General features: G+C 43.3%; 2 protein-coding genes across 2 annotated transcripts in view; one reads left to right on the top strand and one right to left on the bottom strand.

Moving 5' to 3' along the window:
* The window catches only part of grin2ca (glutamate receptor, ionotropic, N-methyl D-aspartate 2Ca), a 69397-nt gene extending 61820 nt beyond the window's left edge, over window positions 1–7577 (top strand). Inside the window, exons 10-13 of the mRNA XM_061026719.1 lie at window positions 504–664; window positions 775–962; window positions 3310–3542; window positions 5265–7577. Of these exons, the coding sequence (XP_060882702.1) occupies window positions 504–664; window positions 775–962; window positions 3310–3542; window positions 5265–6887 (2205 nt within the window). The 3' untranslated portion in view covers window positions 6888–7577. The remainder of the gene's footprint in view (window positions 1–503; window positions 665–774; window positions 963–3309; window positions 3543–5264) is intronic.
* Window positions 1–21574, bottom strand: part of LOC132953912 (uncharacterized) — a 186885-nt gene that overhangs the window by 122763 nt on the left and 42548 nt on the right. The window lies entirely within an intron of this gene.

Raw genomic sequence — 21574 nt, forward strand, 5'->3', positions numbered from 1 at the left:
CCGGATCGTTAGGTGTGTAAATGAACAGATAAAGAGCAAGCAGGATGAGTAACACTAAATGCATGGGACACAAATAACGGCTGTAATAACGTCTGAAAAGCAACCAGTAAGGGTATTAGGACAAACTGGATCTGAAGGCGTGCACTTACATGGTGGTTGTAGAGGGTATGAATGATATTCTCAACACCCTGTTGTGTGCATATGCAGCGTCGGCATTACAGAAAGTTTAAGTCAGGTAGAAAAACTTGAGACCGTCATGATGCAACTTCTTTTGTTTCTTCGTACAAACGGAGAACTTGCAGGGTTCTCATTTTCCAAAACTGTTACTACAAGAATTATTTCTGATATAACATTACACCATTACACCACGTCTCCTACCCCCGATATCCTGCAGCACTACGCAGTTTTAATGACTGAATATTATGCAATTTATATGCAATTGCATGTGTTGTCATCAACATCCCCGACTCTGTCATCGACTCTTTTTCCATCTCTCTCGACAGTTTCAAAAGCCACAGGAGCAGTACCCTCCGTTCCGCTTTGGTACGGTCCCAAATGGCAGCACTGAGCGCAACATAAGGAGTAACTACCCAGAGATGCACTCCCACATGGTCAAATACAACCAGAAGGGGGTGGAGGATGCCCTAAACAGCCTCAAAACAGGGTAGGTGGCTGCCAATGATCACATCGTGTTTAAAGCAGGACGGAGAGGCAGAGCCAAACAGCGTTTTAACATTCGAGTAAAATAACCACCTCTTCTTGTAACCCTGCTAGGAAACTGGATGCCTTTATCTACGATGCTGCTGTGCTGAATTACATGGCTGGCAAAGACGAGGGCTGCAAGCTGGTGACCATTGGCAGTGGGAAAGTGTTTGCTACCACTGGTTATGGCATCGCCCTGCAGAAGGATTCACGCTGGAAACGGCCCATCGACCTGGCCCTGCTTCAGTTCCTGGCTGATGGTAAATTCCTCATATAAATACACTAGATGTCAGAAGTCGCTGAATATTTAGCAGTAATGCTTTAAAAGCCGAGTTTGCGGCTTTTAAAAGTGTTTTCCATCAAATCTAAAACGGGAATGAACGGAGAGGCAGAGACGTTTATTGTCTCATAAGAGTTCGTAATGTATCATAATGTACTGTGATGATACAATGGAAGCTGTAAAGGGGGGGGGGGATGGGAAAATAGGGTACAAAATATTATTACAGTTAAATTTATAGGAATGAGAGACACGCCATAAATGCATGTCAATGAAACTCAGATGTGACACTTATTCTGCTCGGCTGAGCTCCGCGGGGGAAGTCATTTCAAAGCCTTTGGCAAAAGCCTGGTCACCTTTGGCAGAACGATGCAACGAATGGAAAGAAGGAATAACACTGAGAGGACTGAAGCCAAGTGCTGTGATTTGTTTCCCCTCATAGACTATAAGCAGCTATGAAGTGCTATTAAGACAAAGACGGTATTATCCTTTGAGGTGACAAGTTAGAAAACTGTAAGAATTTACACAAAAAAGACCAGAGAAAGTATTCTCTTAGGGGTGGTGTAACCTTGGATATCCAGTGATGAAATATCCAAGATGTTCCCACTGATCTTTGTCTTATGAGAGGACGGCTTGGTGGTTTAAAAAAATTATAATTTAAGGCCATTTTTGCCGCCTGTATGAGATATGACAGCTAAAGAGATAGAGAGAGGTCTCGTTTGAAGGAGAGAGCAGGGGATGACATGAAGCAAAGGTCAAAGGTCGGATTCAAACCAACTGCGGCTGAGACGATGACTATAGCCTCTGTGTACATGGGGCGCACGACGTAACCAATAGGCTACCAAAGCGTGATTGGTTTTGACAATGAAAATAATGAAAACTGGGGCGCTGACGAGATGATTCCCAACTCTCCGATTTCACTCTATCCACTGTCCTATCTAAATAAAAGTACATCTTTAAAATAAAAATAGTAATCGAAGAACGATACAATGTGTTTCCAACCTGCTGGACTACGACCTCCAAGAGTAGAAGGAAATATCTGAAGGTTCATGAGACGTTAAACATGACCAGACAACAGAAAGAAAACAACCCCATCTCCCAGAAGTAACCTTTATAGATTACCTCATTATTTTCCCACTCACACTTTAGTAGCAAACGTAATCACTACCTGGATTATATTCATGGTCAATGTTTGTTGAGTGCTATCTTTATGTGCCGGCATCCGAGGGAGGAGGAGGTTGGAATGGATGGTGGTTTAAACAAAGTGCATGACTTCTACGTTGGTGGTGAGGGTCACTTCAGATGTCCTTATGTCCCAAACCCGGAACCATTATCTTCACTCACTTTAACCAGACGCTGTTTGGAAGTTTGATAGTGATTTAGTCAGTCTAAGGGTTATTGTCATACAAATTTGTAGTGATTTCAAACTCCTGAGAAACCTGGTGAGCTGTATGTGTGAACGCAAACAGCCAAATATTTAACTCTTTATTCTGAGTTTCTCCTGCCAGCCCAGTAGAATATTTTCCGCAAGTGAGCAGGAGAATTCACCTCGAGTGGCCCCTTAATATGATTGCCCAAATGCAGTTTTGATGGCCTACATGAATACTTAATAATAATAAATAATCAACACAGAAAAGTCACTTAAATGCAACTTCCTTTCCTAAATGTGTCACTTGAATCATTGAAAACATAAACACAAAATAAATGTGTTTTCTAAACTACATTCCTGCCTCGTATGTTATTCCTCCTTTAGCACCAAAAAAGCAAGCAAGAGACTGTCCTAGGGGGTCTTCCTTTACCCGCTCAAGCTCTTCCGCTGCATAAGCAGTTAAAGAGCTGCAGCCCTCTTTCCTGCTAAAGCTCGCTCTAAGGAATAAGGATGTTTGTGGAAATGGTTCGGCCCACTGGGAAAGGCTTGCAATGTGTTGCTGAAGATTGCAGGGAGTAATACTTGGTGGCCTAAAGAGTAAAAAAAATAATAATAATATCAAAACTATCGCATCATAAGTGGTATCAAGGAGTCATTGGTAAAAAAATAAATAAATGTTAGCAATGTTTGAAAAGATGAGAATCTGAGATCTAGCTTTGTAGCAGCCATTATTTTTCTTTCTTCAAGCAACAACTGATTTCTAATTAAGAGTTTAATAAGTGGCAAAGATTGGGTTTTGTTCTAAATCACAAAGAGCTTAGTTATGTGTGAGATTCTCATGACTCTCATTTCATAAAAAGGTGTGACGGTGTTTCATTACTAACTCAATCTCAAAGTCCCCAAAATGAATGAAGCCTAACGTCATGCATATCAATCTGTAATCTGTGCTCCTCTCTCGCAGGCGACACACAGAAGCTGCAGACCGTCTGGCTCACAGGGATCTGCCGTAATGAGAAGAAAGAGGTGATGAGCAGCAAGCTGGACATCGACAACATGGCGGGGGTCTTCTACATGCTGCTCGTGGCCATGGGCCTGAGCCTGCTGGTCTTCGCTTGGGAACATCTGCTCTATTGGAAGCTGCGGCATTCGGTCCGCAAATCGGAAAGCCTAGATTTCCTCCTGGCGATCAGTAGAGTAAGTAAAAACTTTCTAAACTGTAATAATCAAAGCATTAAGGGAACAAGGTCTCTACTACGTGGAGTCAAAGTCATTCAAATGCAATAGAAGTAACAGACAGAAGTTAAAAAGTAATATGCAAACAGCCCGGCTGCAGAAAAGTTTCCTTCAGAGAATCCTTTAAACATACCATTAAGAGATATTAGAAATGCTGTAGGTCATATGAGTACACACCCACATAGTTTAAGGGCATCAACAATATAAAAACTAGAGTACAATAAAATGAGATTAAAGCAATAAAAAGAACGTCAGGGATACTTGCTGAGATATTCTGATCCTGCAGAAATTGAATTTAAATTGTCCCATTAAAAAAAACCTTCATCTGTCGGCTGTCGACGCCCATCAGAGTCGAGATTTAGCATTCCGAGCAGATGCACAATTTGAAAGTAAAATAAAGCCGGTGCTAAGGAATCTGAGAAACTAATACAGTAAGTGCGTGATCAGCAACTCTCCTCATTTATATGCCTGAGCTGCTTTTTAAGTTGAAGCTATGTGCAAACAACATTTCAAACAAAGGCAACATGAATGCTAATGCACCAAGAAACAATGAATCTCTTTCTGCATTGTCAGGTTTTGAAAAGTGTTTTTTTTGTTGCCTCATTTGCTCAGTAAGACAAAACAAATGCTGTAGAAATTGACTCAAATTGAAGGGATACTTCACCCGTTGAAACATGAATCTGTATTGACATTGGGTCATATATGTAGTAGAAATGTGAAATACATTTTGAAGTTGGTGTCTTCTTGGCCGAGAAAAGGCAGAAAGTGTCTTTTTGGCTCACGTGGATGAAAGACACCAAATCCCAGAATGCACAGCACCGCAGGCCACTCCCACTAAGGTCCGAATCAGAATCAGAAGTACTTTATTAATCCCAGAGGGAAATTCGATCGTTACAGTTTTTCCAAAATATACAATATAGCAAATAAAAACATTTACAGACATATTTACTTCAACACATACGGCCATTTCCTCAGCGTTGTAGTTTCACACCGCTAACCGCAACAGCTTCACTGGAAGCTCCTTTTCAGACTTCGAAATACAGAACTTTCCAGTCTCAGGGGGAAATGAGGGCTGGATGCACGACCATTCAAAAATACTACCAGTTTACTACTGATACAATGCTTAAAGGCTTTATATGCGATATTTTTGATCCAGCAGATGTCGCCCTTGAGCACCAGCATGAAACCAAAACATCTTGCGCTGCATTGTTGTGTTAGCATGCTAATGCTAGCGATCTTTATTATGCTCGTATCTTCACACTGCATGTAAATTTACCTGAAATGAGTGTGATCTAGAAACACAGTTAAGCAGTGAGTACAGTATGTTATTCTTCTTTTCTCTAGTCCCTCAATTAAACAACTTTTATACGCGAGGGGAGGAGTCAGCCGGCCGTCCGGGCGATGTAAACAAACTGAAGTTAGGACTCAGAAAACATCACAGACAGTGGGACTCGGGTGTTACACCCATTGTAGACAGTCATGACTCACAGAGTTATTTTCAGAGGATATACTTGATTTCTACATTTAAGTGTGAAAAATCGCATATAAAGCCTTTAATGCAAATGGGTGAAGTATCCCTTTAAGGATGAGGAGTATTAGTGGCACACGGCTGGACGACTTTTGGAAGTTTAGTAAAGTTTGGTGTGTTCTAGGTGAACTAATTTCCCTCTCTTGCCTCTGTAGGGCATCTATAGCTGCTTCAATGGAGTGGAGTCAACCGACCGCAACGGGAGCATGCAGAGTCCGGACGTCACCACCAACTACACACAAGCCAATATGCTGAAGATGCTGCAGACGGCCAAGGACATGGTGTCCTCCGCCCGGGTGGAGAACTCTCTGGACAACGCCACCAAGCAGATAGAGAGCTGGAGCAGGCGGGGGGGCGACAACGTGCGGGTGGGCCTGCCGCCCAGGATAACCACCACGGACGTGACCCACGGCCGTCTGCCCTACATCTCCAGCATCACGGACAACCACTCGCCGTACCCTCAGAGAGCTCTCACGCCCACCTTTCCCCTCCACTACGCCGACAGCGCCACCCAGCCTCTCCTCGAGAAGCCCCGCGTGGTGACCCGGCCGACCCCCTTGCGTTACACCCTCCCTTCCAGAGGCAGTCAGCAAGTCGTGGAGAGGACTCTGCCCATCTCCAGCCTCAGCAGCCCCCACCTCGCCATGAGGGACGCGTCCCCCTCCAACACCGCCAACCCCCACCACGGCAGCAGGCTGTATGTGGACAACCAGCCCCGGCATCAGACATCCCATTTCATTCCATACCGAGAGTTCCAGGTTCCCGATATCTACGTGGAGCACAAGGGGCCTCTGAGGAGGAAGTTCAGTTACCCCCCCGACTGTGTGAGCCGTCGCAGGAGGTCCCACAGCTATATGTTCGACGCCGCAGACCCCAGGATGAGAGCGGACTACGATGAACCTCGATCCTGCCTTGCCGAGTTGAGAGCAAACCACCTCCTGAACAACCACGCCCCCGTTGCTGCTGCCATGGCCCCGCCTTCAGGACACTACCCGGGCGCCAGCACCAGCTGCAACTCCTGCATGAAGTCCTACCTGGAGCCGGAGATGGACGAGGTGCCGCTCCTGGGGAAGGACAAACTCAACCGCCGAGCCTCGTTCCTCAAGGCCACGTGGGGCAACGATCGGATCCACCAGGTGGACGAGACGAAGCCCAGCACGTCCGCGGCTCATTCCAACCGCTCGGACATGCCGGACCTTTTTCCTCGAGTGGTGGTGGCCAATCAAAAGCCTCACAAGCTCTACGGCAGCCTGGGACACAATCTGTCCTGCTACCCGTTGGCTGCCGAGCCGGCCTACTTGGACCCGGCCCACATGGGCTCCTATCCCTACAAGCAGAAGCTCAAGTACTCTGAATCCACCCGGCTGCCCTCTTACAGGGAAGCCATCCTGCAGAACGCCGCCGCCCTGCGCCGCTCCTCCTCCACGGTGGTGCACAGACACTACTCCACCTACCTGAACTCGTACACAGACTTACCTGTGTACGTGGGGCCACTGGCCCAAGGACCAGCCCAGTTCTACGACAGCTCTAAGGACATGTGCCACTTGTTTCCCTGCACAAGCCACTGCCCCGACAACGCGCCGATGTTGCCTCGTGTGAGCGACAGGCAGGTGGTTTATCACAACAATATGTTCGGGCCCTACGACGGCACAGGGAAGAGGGAGGAGCCCGGCTCTGGGAACAGGGAGCGGAGGCAGGTGTTGGTGGCGCGCAGAGTCAACAGTCCCTATGTGCCAAAGCCCTGGGGCAGAGTATCCAGCCTGGAGTCTGAGGTCTGAGCCCCCGTCCTTACTGGACCTCCACTCAGCTCTCAAAGGAAGCTCTCTGAGAGAGGCGTGCCTGGGGGTTCTCCCCCTCAGCCTCTGGTTAAAGCAAAAATTAAACTCTACACCGATAGTGTATTTGAGAGTGCTGACTCTCAATTATCAGTGCAATAATATCATGGGCAGCGACATGTAAAGGAGACGACACAGGAGGAGAATATTACTGCTGGGACTTTGTAAGCCAAACCTAAAGTATTATAAAAAGAAAAGGCTATGTTGACAAGTATTTAATATAAGAATTTAACCTGTTGATTGTTATTTAAAGGATTTTTAAATGCTGTGTTGCTATGTGAAAGAATTCTGGGAGACAATATACTGTAGCCTCTCGATCTGATTCAACTTGAGACGTTTATTTATCTCATTTTTTCACCAAACCATTTCAGTACCCGATGTGTCAAATGAGAGACAAATTAAGGTTATTTTCTGATCGAAACATAGACATATCTTACGTATATTTTCTAGGTTCTACAACCTTGGGTTTGCAGACGCCTCGAGGCGATCTGCTGCTCCGTTGGTCTGTCATGTAATTTGAGTGGGATTTTGAAAAAAAAAAAAAGGGAATCTATAGAAAGTATCACGTGTATTTCCATTGTTACAGTACCCTTTAATAAAGAACAAGGTCATCTCAAGGGCCTTTTAAAACGGTCTGTCATCTCCAGTTGAATTTTTACACTTTTTTTACACACCCAGATCAGCCCCCTCATACAGAACTATTGATTATAGGGGTGTTGTTGGGGGCTGGTGGTCTGAGTGCATGCCCCATGTGAGGGCGCTGTGGACTCAACACACACAACACAGCTGATCCAATTATGTACAGTGTAACCCTCGACAGGTTATTGAAAATTAAAGGCAATTGAGTATAAAAATGTTTAGAGGCAAGTGAGAGACGGATGTTTGGAGGTAAGGAGTTCCATCATTTTGGTCCTGCAATGGAAAAAGCACTATCCCCATTGCACCTTGTGCTGGATCTAAGCATTGACAGAAGGTTTTGTTCGGATTACCTTAGATCTCTTACCGGCTGATATGCGGGGACAGGAGTTCTGAAAGGTAAGCGGGGGCAAGTCCATTCAATACTTTGAACACAGTCAACAGACCTTCAGACCTCTGGGCGGGTAGAGTGTTACAATGCTTGGATGTCCAAACTGAACGTGGGCAAAGTTTCAGATCAAGAGGTAAGCGTATGTTAGAGTAATCCCAGGATTAAACTGCAGAGGGCGCTGAGGACATGAAACCAAGAATTTCATGAGAAAAGCTTCAAGCGTCCATGTGAGCCGTTGAAACATCTTTACAAAGACTCTCTTCACTGGAGAGCAGCCCTGCAGCATTTAGCCAACCCCCCTGAAGGCTTCCAGAGAGCTGGCCAATCAGAAGGAAGTAGGCATGTGGTGAGGAGGGTCTTAAAGAGACAGCAGCTGAAATTAGGGTTTTTACTGCCGCTGCAGTTAAGGATAAATAAGTAGTTTTTTGGTTTCACAGACTGACAACATGAAAGGTGAAGATGAGGATAATATGGGATCTTTAAGACAAAGAAGTGTGTTATTATGATCAATTGTAAAAATGTCATAACACAAAAGCTTATAATGATGTGCACTTCTGTCCTCTGCCTAACAGCTGTCTGCAGAACAACAACAAACTGGACGGAAACAAATGCAAAGCAAGCCTCTAACAGAACTCATCATAACTTATCAGCAGCATGAATGCATCATCATACATGTGCAAAGGGACAGCCAGGACTCACAGAAAACAAATTCATACACTGCAAGTGCAGAAAGCAGCAGCAACATATCAGCAAATCAAACAACCATGAGTGTCAGCAGAAGCTTTTACAAGCACATAAACAACGACTGAACCGAGACAAGTTTTGTGGCCCAATACCACGCTACAAATTCACTGCACACAGTATGCACTATAGTTTTATAGTACACTGTTTTAGAGATGGGTGCACAGCCTTTTTTTTTGACTACTGAAGAGAAACAATACAATATGTGTGATATCAGCTTTAAAATGCTGCTTCTGAATCTCACTTAGTTTAGTAGTATGCGTCGTCTCTGCATGGCATTGTGTGAAGACAATAGCACAATCAAAAAGTAAATTGTCCTTCAGTTCAGAGAGAACACTTTTGTCCTTCTTCAGCATGAACATCTGATGGAAAATCCACATAAATATGCTATACACAAGCTGTCTTTGAGTATTTAGGCAAAAGCAGCAGGCACTTACTTTGCTGTAGAGAATGTGGGATGGTTAGTTGATGTTTTCTGGGGAGAGTCACCATGGTTACAAGCTGCATGGAAAGGAAATATTGACAGCAGTTAGCAACTCAGAGAAAATACTAGCTGTGCAAAGTGCTACTCTTTGCTTCAGGACGGCTTTTAGGGAGCTATGCGGAAAGAAATAACCCCAACAAAGAGTGAAATGCAAAACCAATCAGGCCCGTAAGAGCTGCATCTGAAACAGCAGCATTTGTTTTTCCATAACAGCACAAATCAAGCACCTTTAAAACAACAATGTATATACAGGGAAAAACCTTGGGCATGCAGTAAAAACTTCAGTTTGAGTGAAATTCTGCATATTGATCCAAAACAGAACCACTAGCAGCCTGAAAGCATGAAACACAAAGCAGCTGGACAACCAGGAGACAATGCAAACATATTTCCATGAACATAAAGAGAAACTAAAGAGAGGGGAAAAACATCAACATGTCGACATAAATGTCAATGAAAGCAGCAGACACTTACCTTGAAGGAGTGAAGCAGGGTCTGACTCACTTTGGTGAAGCACCAACAACATTTCAAACTCCATATTTGCTCATTAGAGAAATGATAACAGCCACAGGCAGGAGACAGCAGAGTGCATCAAACTTTACTTCTTGTACACCCCAAAAAAAACTGAAGAAAAAGCAACATGATAGGACTGCTAGTAGGCACACATCATTAGCAGATGCTGCAGGAGCAACATGCTAACATACAACAAAAAGGGTGCGGGGCCTGAACACCTTAAAAAAACACCTTGTGCCACAAGGGTGTGCTTGATTAATGTGTTAGGCTGTGATCTGCAGAGTCTTGTGACAGAGTAGCAGCAACTCTAGAAATGGATGTCAGCACTAGGGAGTCAGAGCATCATATTTTTTGTTGGGGGGCTTTTTGCCTTTATCAGTTAAGACAGCTGAGCTCATCATTTTCATATTGAGTGGTAAAATATCACCAAGGGGCAAGGTGAAGGTGTTGGTGACACTAATAAAAACCATATGGGCTCTTTAAAAAAAAACAGCAAAGGTGATGCAGTAAAAGAAATGTGCTTCTTTGAATTCAAGTTTCACCGGCTGGTGAACTCTTTAAAACCCAGACAAGAAACAAAAGATTATTTTCACCCTGACATTGAACAAATGAAGCTAATACAGACCACAGGGCTGAGAGCCAAACTTTTATTCTTAATCCCTCAAAAGAAAATACTCATTAGAGGAGAGGGAACTCACATTAACAGCAGCCTTAAAGTGTTCCTGTCACATCAATTACACAAAGTTAAATCTAAAATAACGCTGATTGCAGAGGTCGGAGTGTAGCAGCTCTAAACTATGTGAAGAACTTCACAGAAATATAAAAAGTCATGCAACTAAAAGTGTTTTCAGCGGTTGTTGCCTCTTCTTCAGGTGTTTTCAGAGAGGGCAGCGAGGAACGCAGTTATGTATTCTGCTCTCCTCTCTGAAAGCTGCAGGATTGATGGCGGGGCCGGCTGATTGCAGAGCGGATGATAAATGATTCCACACATGCAGATAAAATATCATCAGCCATTTGCGAAGTCCGAGAAAAAAAATAAAAATGTCAGCCGACACACACGTGCTGTTGTAGTTCTGGACTGCACACTGCTTGAATAAATGGAGGACATTTAGAAAAAAAAAAAAAAGCGTGGCTCTCTGACACTGTTGGAACCACAGCGGAGAGTAAAGCTATTAACCTTGATCATTATTTCACATCAGCAGCCGAGTTAGAGCTTCCATCGGGGGCTAAATCTTAGCAGTGAAAAATATCCATAAGTGTTTTTTTTTATTGTATTAATATTCAGCACGTGTTGGAGAAATAATTAAAGCAAAGGCAACGCTGAAGTGTCAAATGAAGAAATGATAAGTGGTGCTGCGGTAAAATAAAAAAGTTTAATGTGGAAACTAAGAGTCTGCAGAGGAGTTCTGGTCTTTGTAAAGAACCTGATCATATTTTAACATTCAGGACCTGAGTCCATTGACGGCAGCTTCATGGTTTCTCTCGTCGACTACACAGATGAGTTTCCATGTAACATGATTTATGTGTAATTCTCCGTCTCTGTTTTCCCAGGAAAACGCTTTTCCTGAATTTGAAGATCATTCTGTGTTAAATACTCCGTCTCAGTGTGGTGCTCTTCTTAACTGAAGCTTCTCACTGATGCATCTGAGCGATCCGAGCACTTTTCACTGAAGCCCAGCGCCGTACAGTAACAAGAGCCCTAATTGGACAGAGGGAGAGATTAGCACTTAATACGTGTGAGAACTGACTCACAGCTGAATTAACTCATTTCTGGAACCTTAAAAGTAATTCTCTTCGGACGAAAATATGAACTCTTTCAGCGTTCTCTCTCTAACCGGGACCAATCTTTATTCATTTCACACAATAATTAAAGTCTCCTTCTGTCATCTGGGTGCTTTGTAACGTGACCAATTCATTCCCTCTCTCACTCCCTCTCTGAAATGTAGGAATTCACAGAAGCAGGGCGGATAAAAGAAGACGAGCCATGCAGGACGATTCATTTTCAGATTTAACAGGTAATACTGTGTGAGATTATATCGAGCATCAGGGAACAGTTTATGGAGAATGTTTCACTCCTGATTCCCTCTGCTTTTTCAAATAGTTGAAAAAAAAATCAAGTCAGAGGTAAATCAGAGCTGCTGCTGCTGTGGATATGAAGTTAGAGAGTTGTAGCTATACGAGCCTCAGGCGTCCACTGAGGGAGATGTTTTAATAAGATGGCGTCCAATAAAATGAAAAATTCATTTCTACTGCAACCACACTGCTGTTTTTTTTTTTTTTGAGGGGGCTTTTGTGCCTTCTTTTTAGATACAGGACAGCGGATAGAGTCGGAAATCAGGGAGAGAGAGAGGGGAACGACGTGCGGGAAAATGAGACACAGGTCGGACCCTGTTACTGAGCTGAGACAAATCATCTCTCAGTGGTTCCCAAACTTTATTGTCCTGCACCCCCCAAAAAAAATATTGGTGCTAGAGACCTGGGAGCCCCCACTGCGTCACCCCAGCCCACTCATTAGTGGTACATTTTCCTATACTTACAGTATTCCCTGCTGAGTTCCAGACATCGGTTTCTTGCAGAAACTTCATTAAGGGGCAGAAAAAGTCTGAATTAAGTCGGGTTGAAAATCAACCATTTGCAGCCCCCTCCCCTTAGAATCTCGGGGAACATTTTCAGGAGTTTTGTGCAGCTTTAGTAAGTTTTACTCTTAGTCTATACTTCCTCTACTTTACCCTTCACGGTTACTCCCGGACCTCTCTGCTTAACCCACAGACAATGTGTTAGTGATGTGTTTAATCAAACCAGCTGGATGGGTTTGAGTTGGCACCGAGCCATACTTCACATACACACACACACACACACACACACACACACACACACACACACACACACACACTCTTTCACGCACAGAGACAATAAAACTGACCCGTCGAGGCCCTTCTCATTAGCTCCGTCATGATGTGTGGACCTGATCCGGCCAGCTGAGCAGTTTTTCTGCAGAGACCGAGGCCTGCTGTTTATTTGATGAATCCTTGAACTCCCCTTCCACCGCAGTGGAGACGACAGCTCTGTGCAGGGAAACACACGAAGCTGCAGGCGGGAAGCCCGGGGGGGGGGGGGGGCAAAGTCACAAAAAAACCAACACCCGGATAGAGACTGATTGAGATTCATAACTTTTATCTCCCTGAACCACAGACACAAAGGCTGTTTCACAGAGAAGTTGCAACGTTCAGCTTTAAATACTCAGCATCTTTTATTATGTGAGTTTTTCTCAAAGCAGCACGATGAAAGCCAGATCCAAAGAACACACAGTTGGTGCTGCGCTGCAGGTGGAGCACTCAAACATAGACTTACCTCAGCACTCTGAACAAAGACTTGGCATCCTTCGCACAGGTAAGACCTCTGAGTGACCAAACCGAATCGCACTCAACTCAAAAAAATGTAGCTGGATTGGAAAGTTGCACTTCAAAAATTAATTTGATGCTTAAATTTGAATGCTTAAAATCAACATGAGAGGCCTAGATCTTGTTTGCATCATTTTCTGAAGGATTGAAATGTCTCCAGTCAGTATGTAAATAACTTTATGACCTCCTTAGTAAACAGATAAGCAGACACCAAGGAGGACAATAGATGCTAACTTGACTCTCCTTCAACTCAAGTGATACATTTCACATCACTCACACTCTGCACACTGACCTCTGCAAACACCCATTGGGAAGCATTCAATTAAACACATGCATATGCTGTGTCATACTTTTGGTTATATATTTAATTTGCACAACTTTACATTGAGTGTCATAGCATGCACTCTTCTGAGGGTAATGTCCGGCTTCAAGTGAACTTTTTTGACCAAGGTTCAAGATGAACCTTGCTGACTTGGCCACTTGTATAAAGTGCATACTTGCTCACTTGCATGGGCTGCTGCAGCATTTTAATGGCACTGAGCCATCAGAGCGGACGGAGCCTCTACTGTGATGATGAAAAAAGTCTTGAGAGTGTACTTGTGATTATCCATTGGTGCATCAGAAACCCTCAGAGTTAATCACTTATAATAATATAATAATAATCAAATACACAAGGTGGTTTACAAACTCAAAAACTGCACAAAAAGCTTTTTAAAAAACGGTCAAATCCGAATTTCAATGATCTCGTTTGCATCATATTAATCGACATAAATGCCCGTTTATATCATCTACATTTGTTGCTGTCCTTACTGCGTTTCAGGTCTTTAGAGGACAGATCTATAAGCCAGGGGAACAGATTTAGGACCGGACCCTGGCGGCTCCAGTCTGTGGGAATCAATCCAGTCCTCCCAGCCCCAGAGAGCTCCAGCATTACGTTGTATTTGCAGGCAGATGCCTCGGCATCTGGACCCCGGGGTTAGTGAGCAACCATCACTATGTGCTGGCGCTGAGAGGATGGTTTCGGGGGGTCGGCGTGTCTGCAGGGCCAGGAGCTTTCCGTGGAGCAGATTGTTGGCCATGATGGGGCCTGATTTCCATCATCCATTATCCAAGGCCTGCAGATAAGTCCGGGTCCCACAGGAGCCTTTCCTCTCTGAACCCCAACTCTCAGAAAAGATGGCGTGCCACATGTGAGGGTCTGTGGTGCCAGGACAGCTGGGGAATGAGAAAACTGTGGGTAACACAAGCAGATATAACGGGTTTAGATTATGTAATCGTTTTGGGAAGAAGGTCGTCTGGTTTGGAATCGCTTGTTTAGAGATAAACAATGGGTCACCGCTATGGTCGAGCCATTAAATTGTATTAGATTAACACGAGATTAGCATCCAGGGCCTATGACATTTTGTGTTTGTGTCTAAATAATCACACGATATAAATTAATATCTGTTAAATTAAATTAATTCAGCTGATAGATTCATAAATCTCAGCCAGTGCAGGAAAAAAAAACGGAAAGACAACAAGAATATAAACTCTGACATGTTGTTTTTGTCAGATGTGACTGTGTTACCATCTCATGTTCTGATGCTAAAACTGGTTATTTTCAAAAAAATCATACTTGCACATCATGCCTGTAAGGTCATTCATTCAACACATCTTAATGACCAGACAACACTAATGAAACTGAACATTTCTGCAGAACTAAAGATCTCGGATCAATGGAAAAAATACAAATTATAAGAACTTCACATTTAAGGAACGAGAAAGTGTTTGCATGTTTGTCCCGGCTTGTGCAACCGGAACAACCCAAATATTTGTTGCTCAATTGAGGAATCCACTTAGTTACACCAAAGCTTTCACTGCTTCATGCAGCCTGTCCTTGTTTTAATGTCTGCTTTGGTAAGGCACTTACTAATAAATAACATGAAAAAACATTTGAAATATAAAATGGAACAGTAAACACAAATAAATTTGTCCTTGGGTACAAATTGTTGCACACATTTAACCACTTTGGCACATTGTGTGACATGTTTTCACTTCCTAAAGTGGGGGGAAACACTACGAGATATTTGGGACGATTTTAGGAAAGATTCTGATAAAACTAGTCTCTTAAGGCTCTAAAGATTTTCTTACCAGTTTTCCTTTTGGTGTGAGGAGTGTTAAGAGTGATCCAATCTGTTTGACATGTTTAATATTTATAATCCAATATCCTGGTTTGAGAGGGGGAACCCCGAGGACGGCCAAGGGCCAAGCACACACTCTGTGGATGGAACAAAAAGATGGCCGATTGGGAAGCTAGCTGCCTGAAGAAGGAAGCACAAAGCAAATCCATTTATACTCCACTTTACCTCACACTCTAATATGTACAGACCAATGCTAGAAAAGTCTATTTTTCATTTTTAATTAATATAGGACAAAAACTATGAATGCCAACTTTCCTGCCTGTCGTCGACCATCTTTATTTTTCTCTAAAGTCAGGTAAGACCATGAGAGATTTGACAAGATATCCATATTTGAGAGTCATGTTGTCACTGAATAGAAACCATAAGTGCGTGGTGTGCTGGTCTTTAAGCGCAGGCCGGACTCAAGTCGATCAATCAAGACCTTAATGACCCCATCCCTCAAATCCCAGGCTGGTTTTATTCGTTCACCCTTTAAACATTCATTTTGTCCAACCACATTTAGCCATCTGGCTCAGGCTCTCAAACCAGTCTCCTGCTGGTAACACACACTTCACCACACCGCAGTAATGCTGATCATACATTTGCAGTCATTTCTGACCATGCAAACTGAGAGAAACTTCACACTTTGCCTTTGAGCTCTTGTGTTATGTTAAGTGCACCTCGCTCATCTCAGGAAGTCCTGCGTAAAAATGTCAGGAGGTAAATTCTCCCAGACGTTCTTCCTTCTGTTTTTCCGTCGGGGAGTTGACTTACAGTTTTGACCTTGTGACATTGATGAGTATTTATCCTCCATTAAAGTGGCATGCCATTAATTAGGCAGCAGTTTGATCAATTAGCAAAAAAAAAGGCGGCGACTGGAGGCCATTTGGAAACACAATTGATTTTATGACCTCCTCCCTCCTCCTTTAAACCATACTCATGTCTCTAATGACATGCCACTTATCTGCTCCACAGCACACAAGCTTGCATTCAAATGAAGCGTTCATGTCTGTGGATTCCTCTGAAAACCTTGTCCTTACTCTTCATTACCCATAATGCACACACTCCAAACATGGGAGATAAAAACAGGGGTTAGGCATCTTTACAAATGTTTTGGAACTGAAGTTGATTCTTTTTAAATTCATTCAGAAAATCAGTATTTTTACACTCAGACCCTCACCAGATGGTTATTATTCCATCAGTCCTCCTGAGCCACACGTTGGTCCACAAAGCAGCTCTATAACTGGATTCTCAAGGCATCCACTCTTTGAATAAATTGCCTCACACTCCATGAATTTTCCCCCGATGCAAAGAGTCACTTTGCGGGTAGGGTGGGGGTTGTGTGTGGCAGGTGTAAGGGTGAAGGTGTGAAAGAGAATAAGAAGAAAGTGAAGGTTCGGCAGATTGAGAGAACAAGAAGGAAACAGACATTAAACTGCCAAATTGAAAAGAATCAACTTCTCCAAAACAGGAGGTAAGTGTGCCATAAATAACTTGAAAACAAAAAAACTCAAATGGCTCTTTTTTTGTTTTTTTTTAACAAAATGGGAATATTAAACTAAATAAAAATCCCAGCTCTAAATGCATACAAAAAAGAAACGAATGGAGAAATCTTGTTAAAGGAGCGGAATGTAACTCTTACACCTAGTGTTTAAAATGGGTACTGCAGTCTAAATTCAAAACACTGCAGAGAGCTGTCTCCCCCCCTCCTCCTCTCTAGAGTGGATGCTCACTCAGGTCACCATGTGGTGGACTCTGAAGCTTCAGTGTTTATCCAGCTCTGCATGGGTCTGTAAACCTTTCTGTGTTCTAACCTCTCTCCATTTTTCAAAAGCATCTCCAATATTGATCCTAGTTTGAGCACGTTTCTGCTCGTGGAGCTTATTAGAAACATGAAGAGGCTTTTTAGGTCGGGTACAATCACTTCTATCTGAACCACTTCTCTTGACCCGCTTCCATCGCTGCAACACCTGTTGGTTTGCCGTTTACCTGGCAAACTGAGGGGTGTCCTAAACGGCTTTGTGGGGGCACCTTAAAAACCGCCTACCTTTTCTGGTCAAAACAAATCCAGAGCATTCAGCATTTGACCAGAATCTAAAGTTAGAAGGAGGACATACTGGCTGCTGCTGCCAGCACTTCAACATAGCATGTTTCCTTAATGTCTGATCACATAGTAAGATCATTTTATTTTTTAATTCGAAGCCATCTTCCATCTTCCATCCAAAATCAATAGACACAGTATGGATACACCTAACATAGCTTCACTTATACCTGTGTATGGATTAACTAATCAATATTAGATTGGTTTCTTTATGGATGGACATCAGCTTATCAGCGTCATCCACCTCTAATGTCATCTGGTATCAACCTTCAAACCCCATATCAGTTTTATCCCTCCTCTCGTCAAGTGCTTAATCCTCTAGCATCACATGTCTTTGGTTATGGCTGGTCCAAGGGCAATGGGAGTGCTTTAATGGGGTCCTTCCTTCCTCCCCCATTTTCATTTCCTAAGTCAATGAGAGAGACTCGTGAAAGGAGGACAAGCCAGATCATTTTGGAGAGCTATTCCTTTTCCTCGTAATGAGACGGAGAGAGAGACGGATTCAAGGTTAAGTAAAAAAATTGGAAATATTCTGCCGCCGATTGACTCAGTCACCTTTTCTTCAGAGTTCATTTGTAAGAAAACGGTTGAGACTGTCTTTTGTATGCACGCTGGGAGGCGTGTGTGTAATCAAGGTAAAATCAATAAAAGCTTAATGTTCCCAGAAGAAAGTCCAATGTCAACACGCTTGTCTACTTAACCCTATTTAACATTTTAAAGAATAGCTTCACTGAATGCTTCTCTGTCAGGTAATGAAATGAAGGGAGTGAACAATGAGAGACACTTCCTCTATCTGCAGAATGGTGATGAGGGCATCACAGGTTGCATTTCCCAAACCTTACAAGTTGATAAGATAAATCTTAGCTTTAAAGAGAACAGGAATCAACCGTCCATTTCAACAACATTAGCTGCCATTGAACGACTTCTTACTACCGCAGTTGCGCTGCTTTTTGGCAAGTCGTTTTTAGAAAGGTTTAACCAGGATTTGGCTGGATGTGTTAGGACCATACTCATTTTATATTTGCTCAAAGGCACCGACAAGTTGCCCGTCCGCCTGCAGTCCAAAAGCTGCAAGCTAAAGCACTTTTCAGTGGATTTAAGAGCCAGACTTCTACCTTAAAGTGGTAGCAGTAGCTCAGTCTGTAGGGACTTGGGTTCAGGTCCTGGTACGGTCAAGCTGCTGGAAAGGTGCCAGATTACACTGCTGAAGCGCCCTTGAGCAATCCCAATGGATGAAACATCCCTGCCCTCTCAGGTGACCTTCCCAGTACATAAAAAACATCATGCCCTCTCAGATGCCCTCCATAGCATACAGACGGTACATACATGACTTTTAGTAAATCCAAAGGCCGCTCTGGCCACGCCTACTGCCTTCATATGTCAGTCCAGGTTTCCAAACTTAACTACTAGTCAGTTGAATTGCCCCTCTGATGAGAAGAAGAGGACCTTACAGACTTTTTGCATAGTGTTGAAAATGACTCCAGGTAGATCGCAGGTGAGACTAACTTATGACTTTGAGACAGGATGTTTGCAGAAGAAGAGCCTTCATGCTCCGCAAACCTTCCCTGGATAAATAAAGTATCAGGGAAATCATCATCGGCTGTTTTAACGGATATCAATCAAGCCGTTATATATCAACATTACAAACTCTCCGAATCATCCTCGAGGCCAGGAAATGTAGTTACAGTACAGGTGTCATAAACCATATCCCCCCTCCTCCCCCCCCCCTCCCTATCCCTTCAGACGACGCCATCCATCAGTTTGCTTTGATCCATGAATTGTTTTTCTGCTTCAGAGTTAATGAGCCTCGGTCTCGGCAACAAGGAATCGACTCATCCTCATATACTCGCCTATGGATTTCACCACGGCAGACAGTACAGATGGTTGACTCCTGATCATTTTTGTTATTGATTTTGGACACAAGGCCAAATGTGGCAACAGCGACAACACAAGAGAAATGACGGTATAAATCTGCTCTAATACACGCAGCACCACAGGAGGTTCTACTCTTCACAATTTATAAGCGATTAGCAGAATGAGGGTCATCCTGACAGTTTTGGGGTGGAGCTGAAAACAAAAGAGGAAGTTTGAGTTTGGAGTTTGAGAGAAAGTTTAAGTCCCTCATCAACTTCTACAAAAGCTAGTTTGTGCTTTTATCATGATTGTTTACCTTTATTTACTTGCATCTTAGTTTTTTCATTGAAACTTATCTTTGAAACAGAGGAGGCATTCCCATCCTTGCACTCCCTGTCAAATGGACAAGTGTCATAACAAAATAAAAACATCAAAAGTACACATAAAGAGAATAATTCAAAATTTAAAGCGGAACACATGAAAGATTAAAACCACAAGACACACAGAAAATCAGAGATAAAGACAGAAATAGTGTGCGTAACAGAGAGAGGTAAGTCGTACAGGCACTCCTCTCTGATGTGGAAATTTCCCTGGAGGAAATCAGCGCGAAAGTAGAAACCATTTATGTGTTCAGTCCTCACCATTGCAAAGAAACGATCCCCTACAAACCTCCCTATACGTCTCTGGTAGCTGGGCTGCCTTGACCTTCTCCACGCTCTACCTGTTGTAAAAGCCTCTCAATTTGCAGCCCACTTTGTGCTGGATATAAAAGTGGAGCGGGTGCTTGCATCAGAGAGTAACATGTGTTGACACATCCATGAATTCCAATGAAAACACAAACGGACACCGGCAAACGACCAGAGTCCAGTCGGCCTATTTGGAGGTTACAGACCATTTAAAGGAATAAAGGAACAGGTCTGACCCTATGAGCTGCATGGCTTTCACACAAAGTCAGTCAATGCTGCCGGTGTCCTGAATGTCATTGTACCAGCGAGTACAACTCACTACAGGAATGTTCTGGCAGTGGCAGCTTATTAACTGGAGATCTAGAAAATATGATTTATGTATATGCTGCTCATTTTGGTGAGTCCTGATCTGTCAACCCACAAAAAAAACATCTAAAAGTGAGAATATCTGAACACAAAAGAACTATTTGGACATGCAGTTAAGAGTTAGGATTCTGTCTGACCCAAAAATATCAGGATGGATTCAGGAGGCTGGATTCAGACTGGCAAAAAAATACAAGAAAACTATGAAATTGGTCAAACAATGCAACACTTTGACAATACAGAGACAAAGTAGAAAAGGTACACATTAGAAAAAAACTGGCCCGTCCTACAGTATAAGGCTAACACTAAAATAGAACTCTTGTAGAAAACAGCTGCATCGGGAGGTATAAGTGTGTGTGTGTGTGTGTGTGTGTGTGTGTGTGTGTGTGTGTGTGTGTGTGTGTGTGTGTGTGTGTGTGTGTGTGTGTGCGTGCAGTAACAGCAGCTGAGCTGAGTGTGTGCACCGACACTTTGCCCTTTGCTGTACCTGCAGTCCCACAGGTCTCTCGTCCTACACAAATTTGTTCCCTCTTTGCTCGCCCTCTTGACTCCTCCTCCTCTAACTCGGTTTTTATCTATTATTCATTATTTTTATTTTTCCTGCAGAGTACGTGAAAACATTTCAAAGTCACTGGAGACCAAGGTCAAAAGTTTCTTCTCAGCGGATCACAGCCCACGAGAAATCTGAGCCGCTGGAGACACTAAATAAAGAAATACACTATGGAGATTTTTTACAGCTCGGCAAACAAGAATGTACATCCCTATAGCTATAGGCTTTATAAATGCAGGATGTGTGATTTGAAAATACTTTTGTATGAAAGCCTAGACCGGCATGATGCAGGAATCTTAAGACTATCAGGTTATACGTTTGTTATCTTGAGCGTAAAAGCCTTTTTTTTGTGATAACAGGTCCATTATTCTCATTATCTCCAAAAATGAAAAGTCAGTCATTTAAAGGTGACATCTCCTCCTCCTCTTCTTCAGTTTAAATAAGTCTCAGAGCTCCCCAAAACATGTGTGTGAAGTTTCTTGTTCTAAATCCACTCTGATCCTGTATTTGATCATGTCTATAAACCCCTCTATTTCAGCCCTGCTCAGAACAGACTGTTTCTGTGTCTGTATCTTTAAATATGCAAATGAGCTGTGTCTGACCACGCCCCCTCTCTGGAAGGGGATGTGGCTCGGGCTTTCTCACTCCATGTCCTATTGTTTACGGTGAGAAGGCAGACTCAGAGGGCAGAACAAACACCTAGCTGTGGGAGTGTCACCCACCTGGGGGAGGGGCTACTGCCCTTTGTGATGTC

The sequence above is a fragment of the Labrus mixtus genome, chromosome 20 (assembly GCF_963584025.1).
Source record: "Labrus mixtus chromosome 20, fLabMix1.1, whole genome shotgun sequence".
Taxonomy (NCBI): Eukaryota; Metazoa; Chordata; class Actinopteri; order Labriformes; family Labridae; genus Labrus; species Labrus mixtus.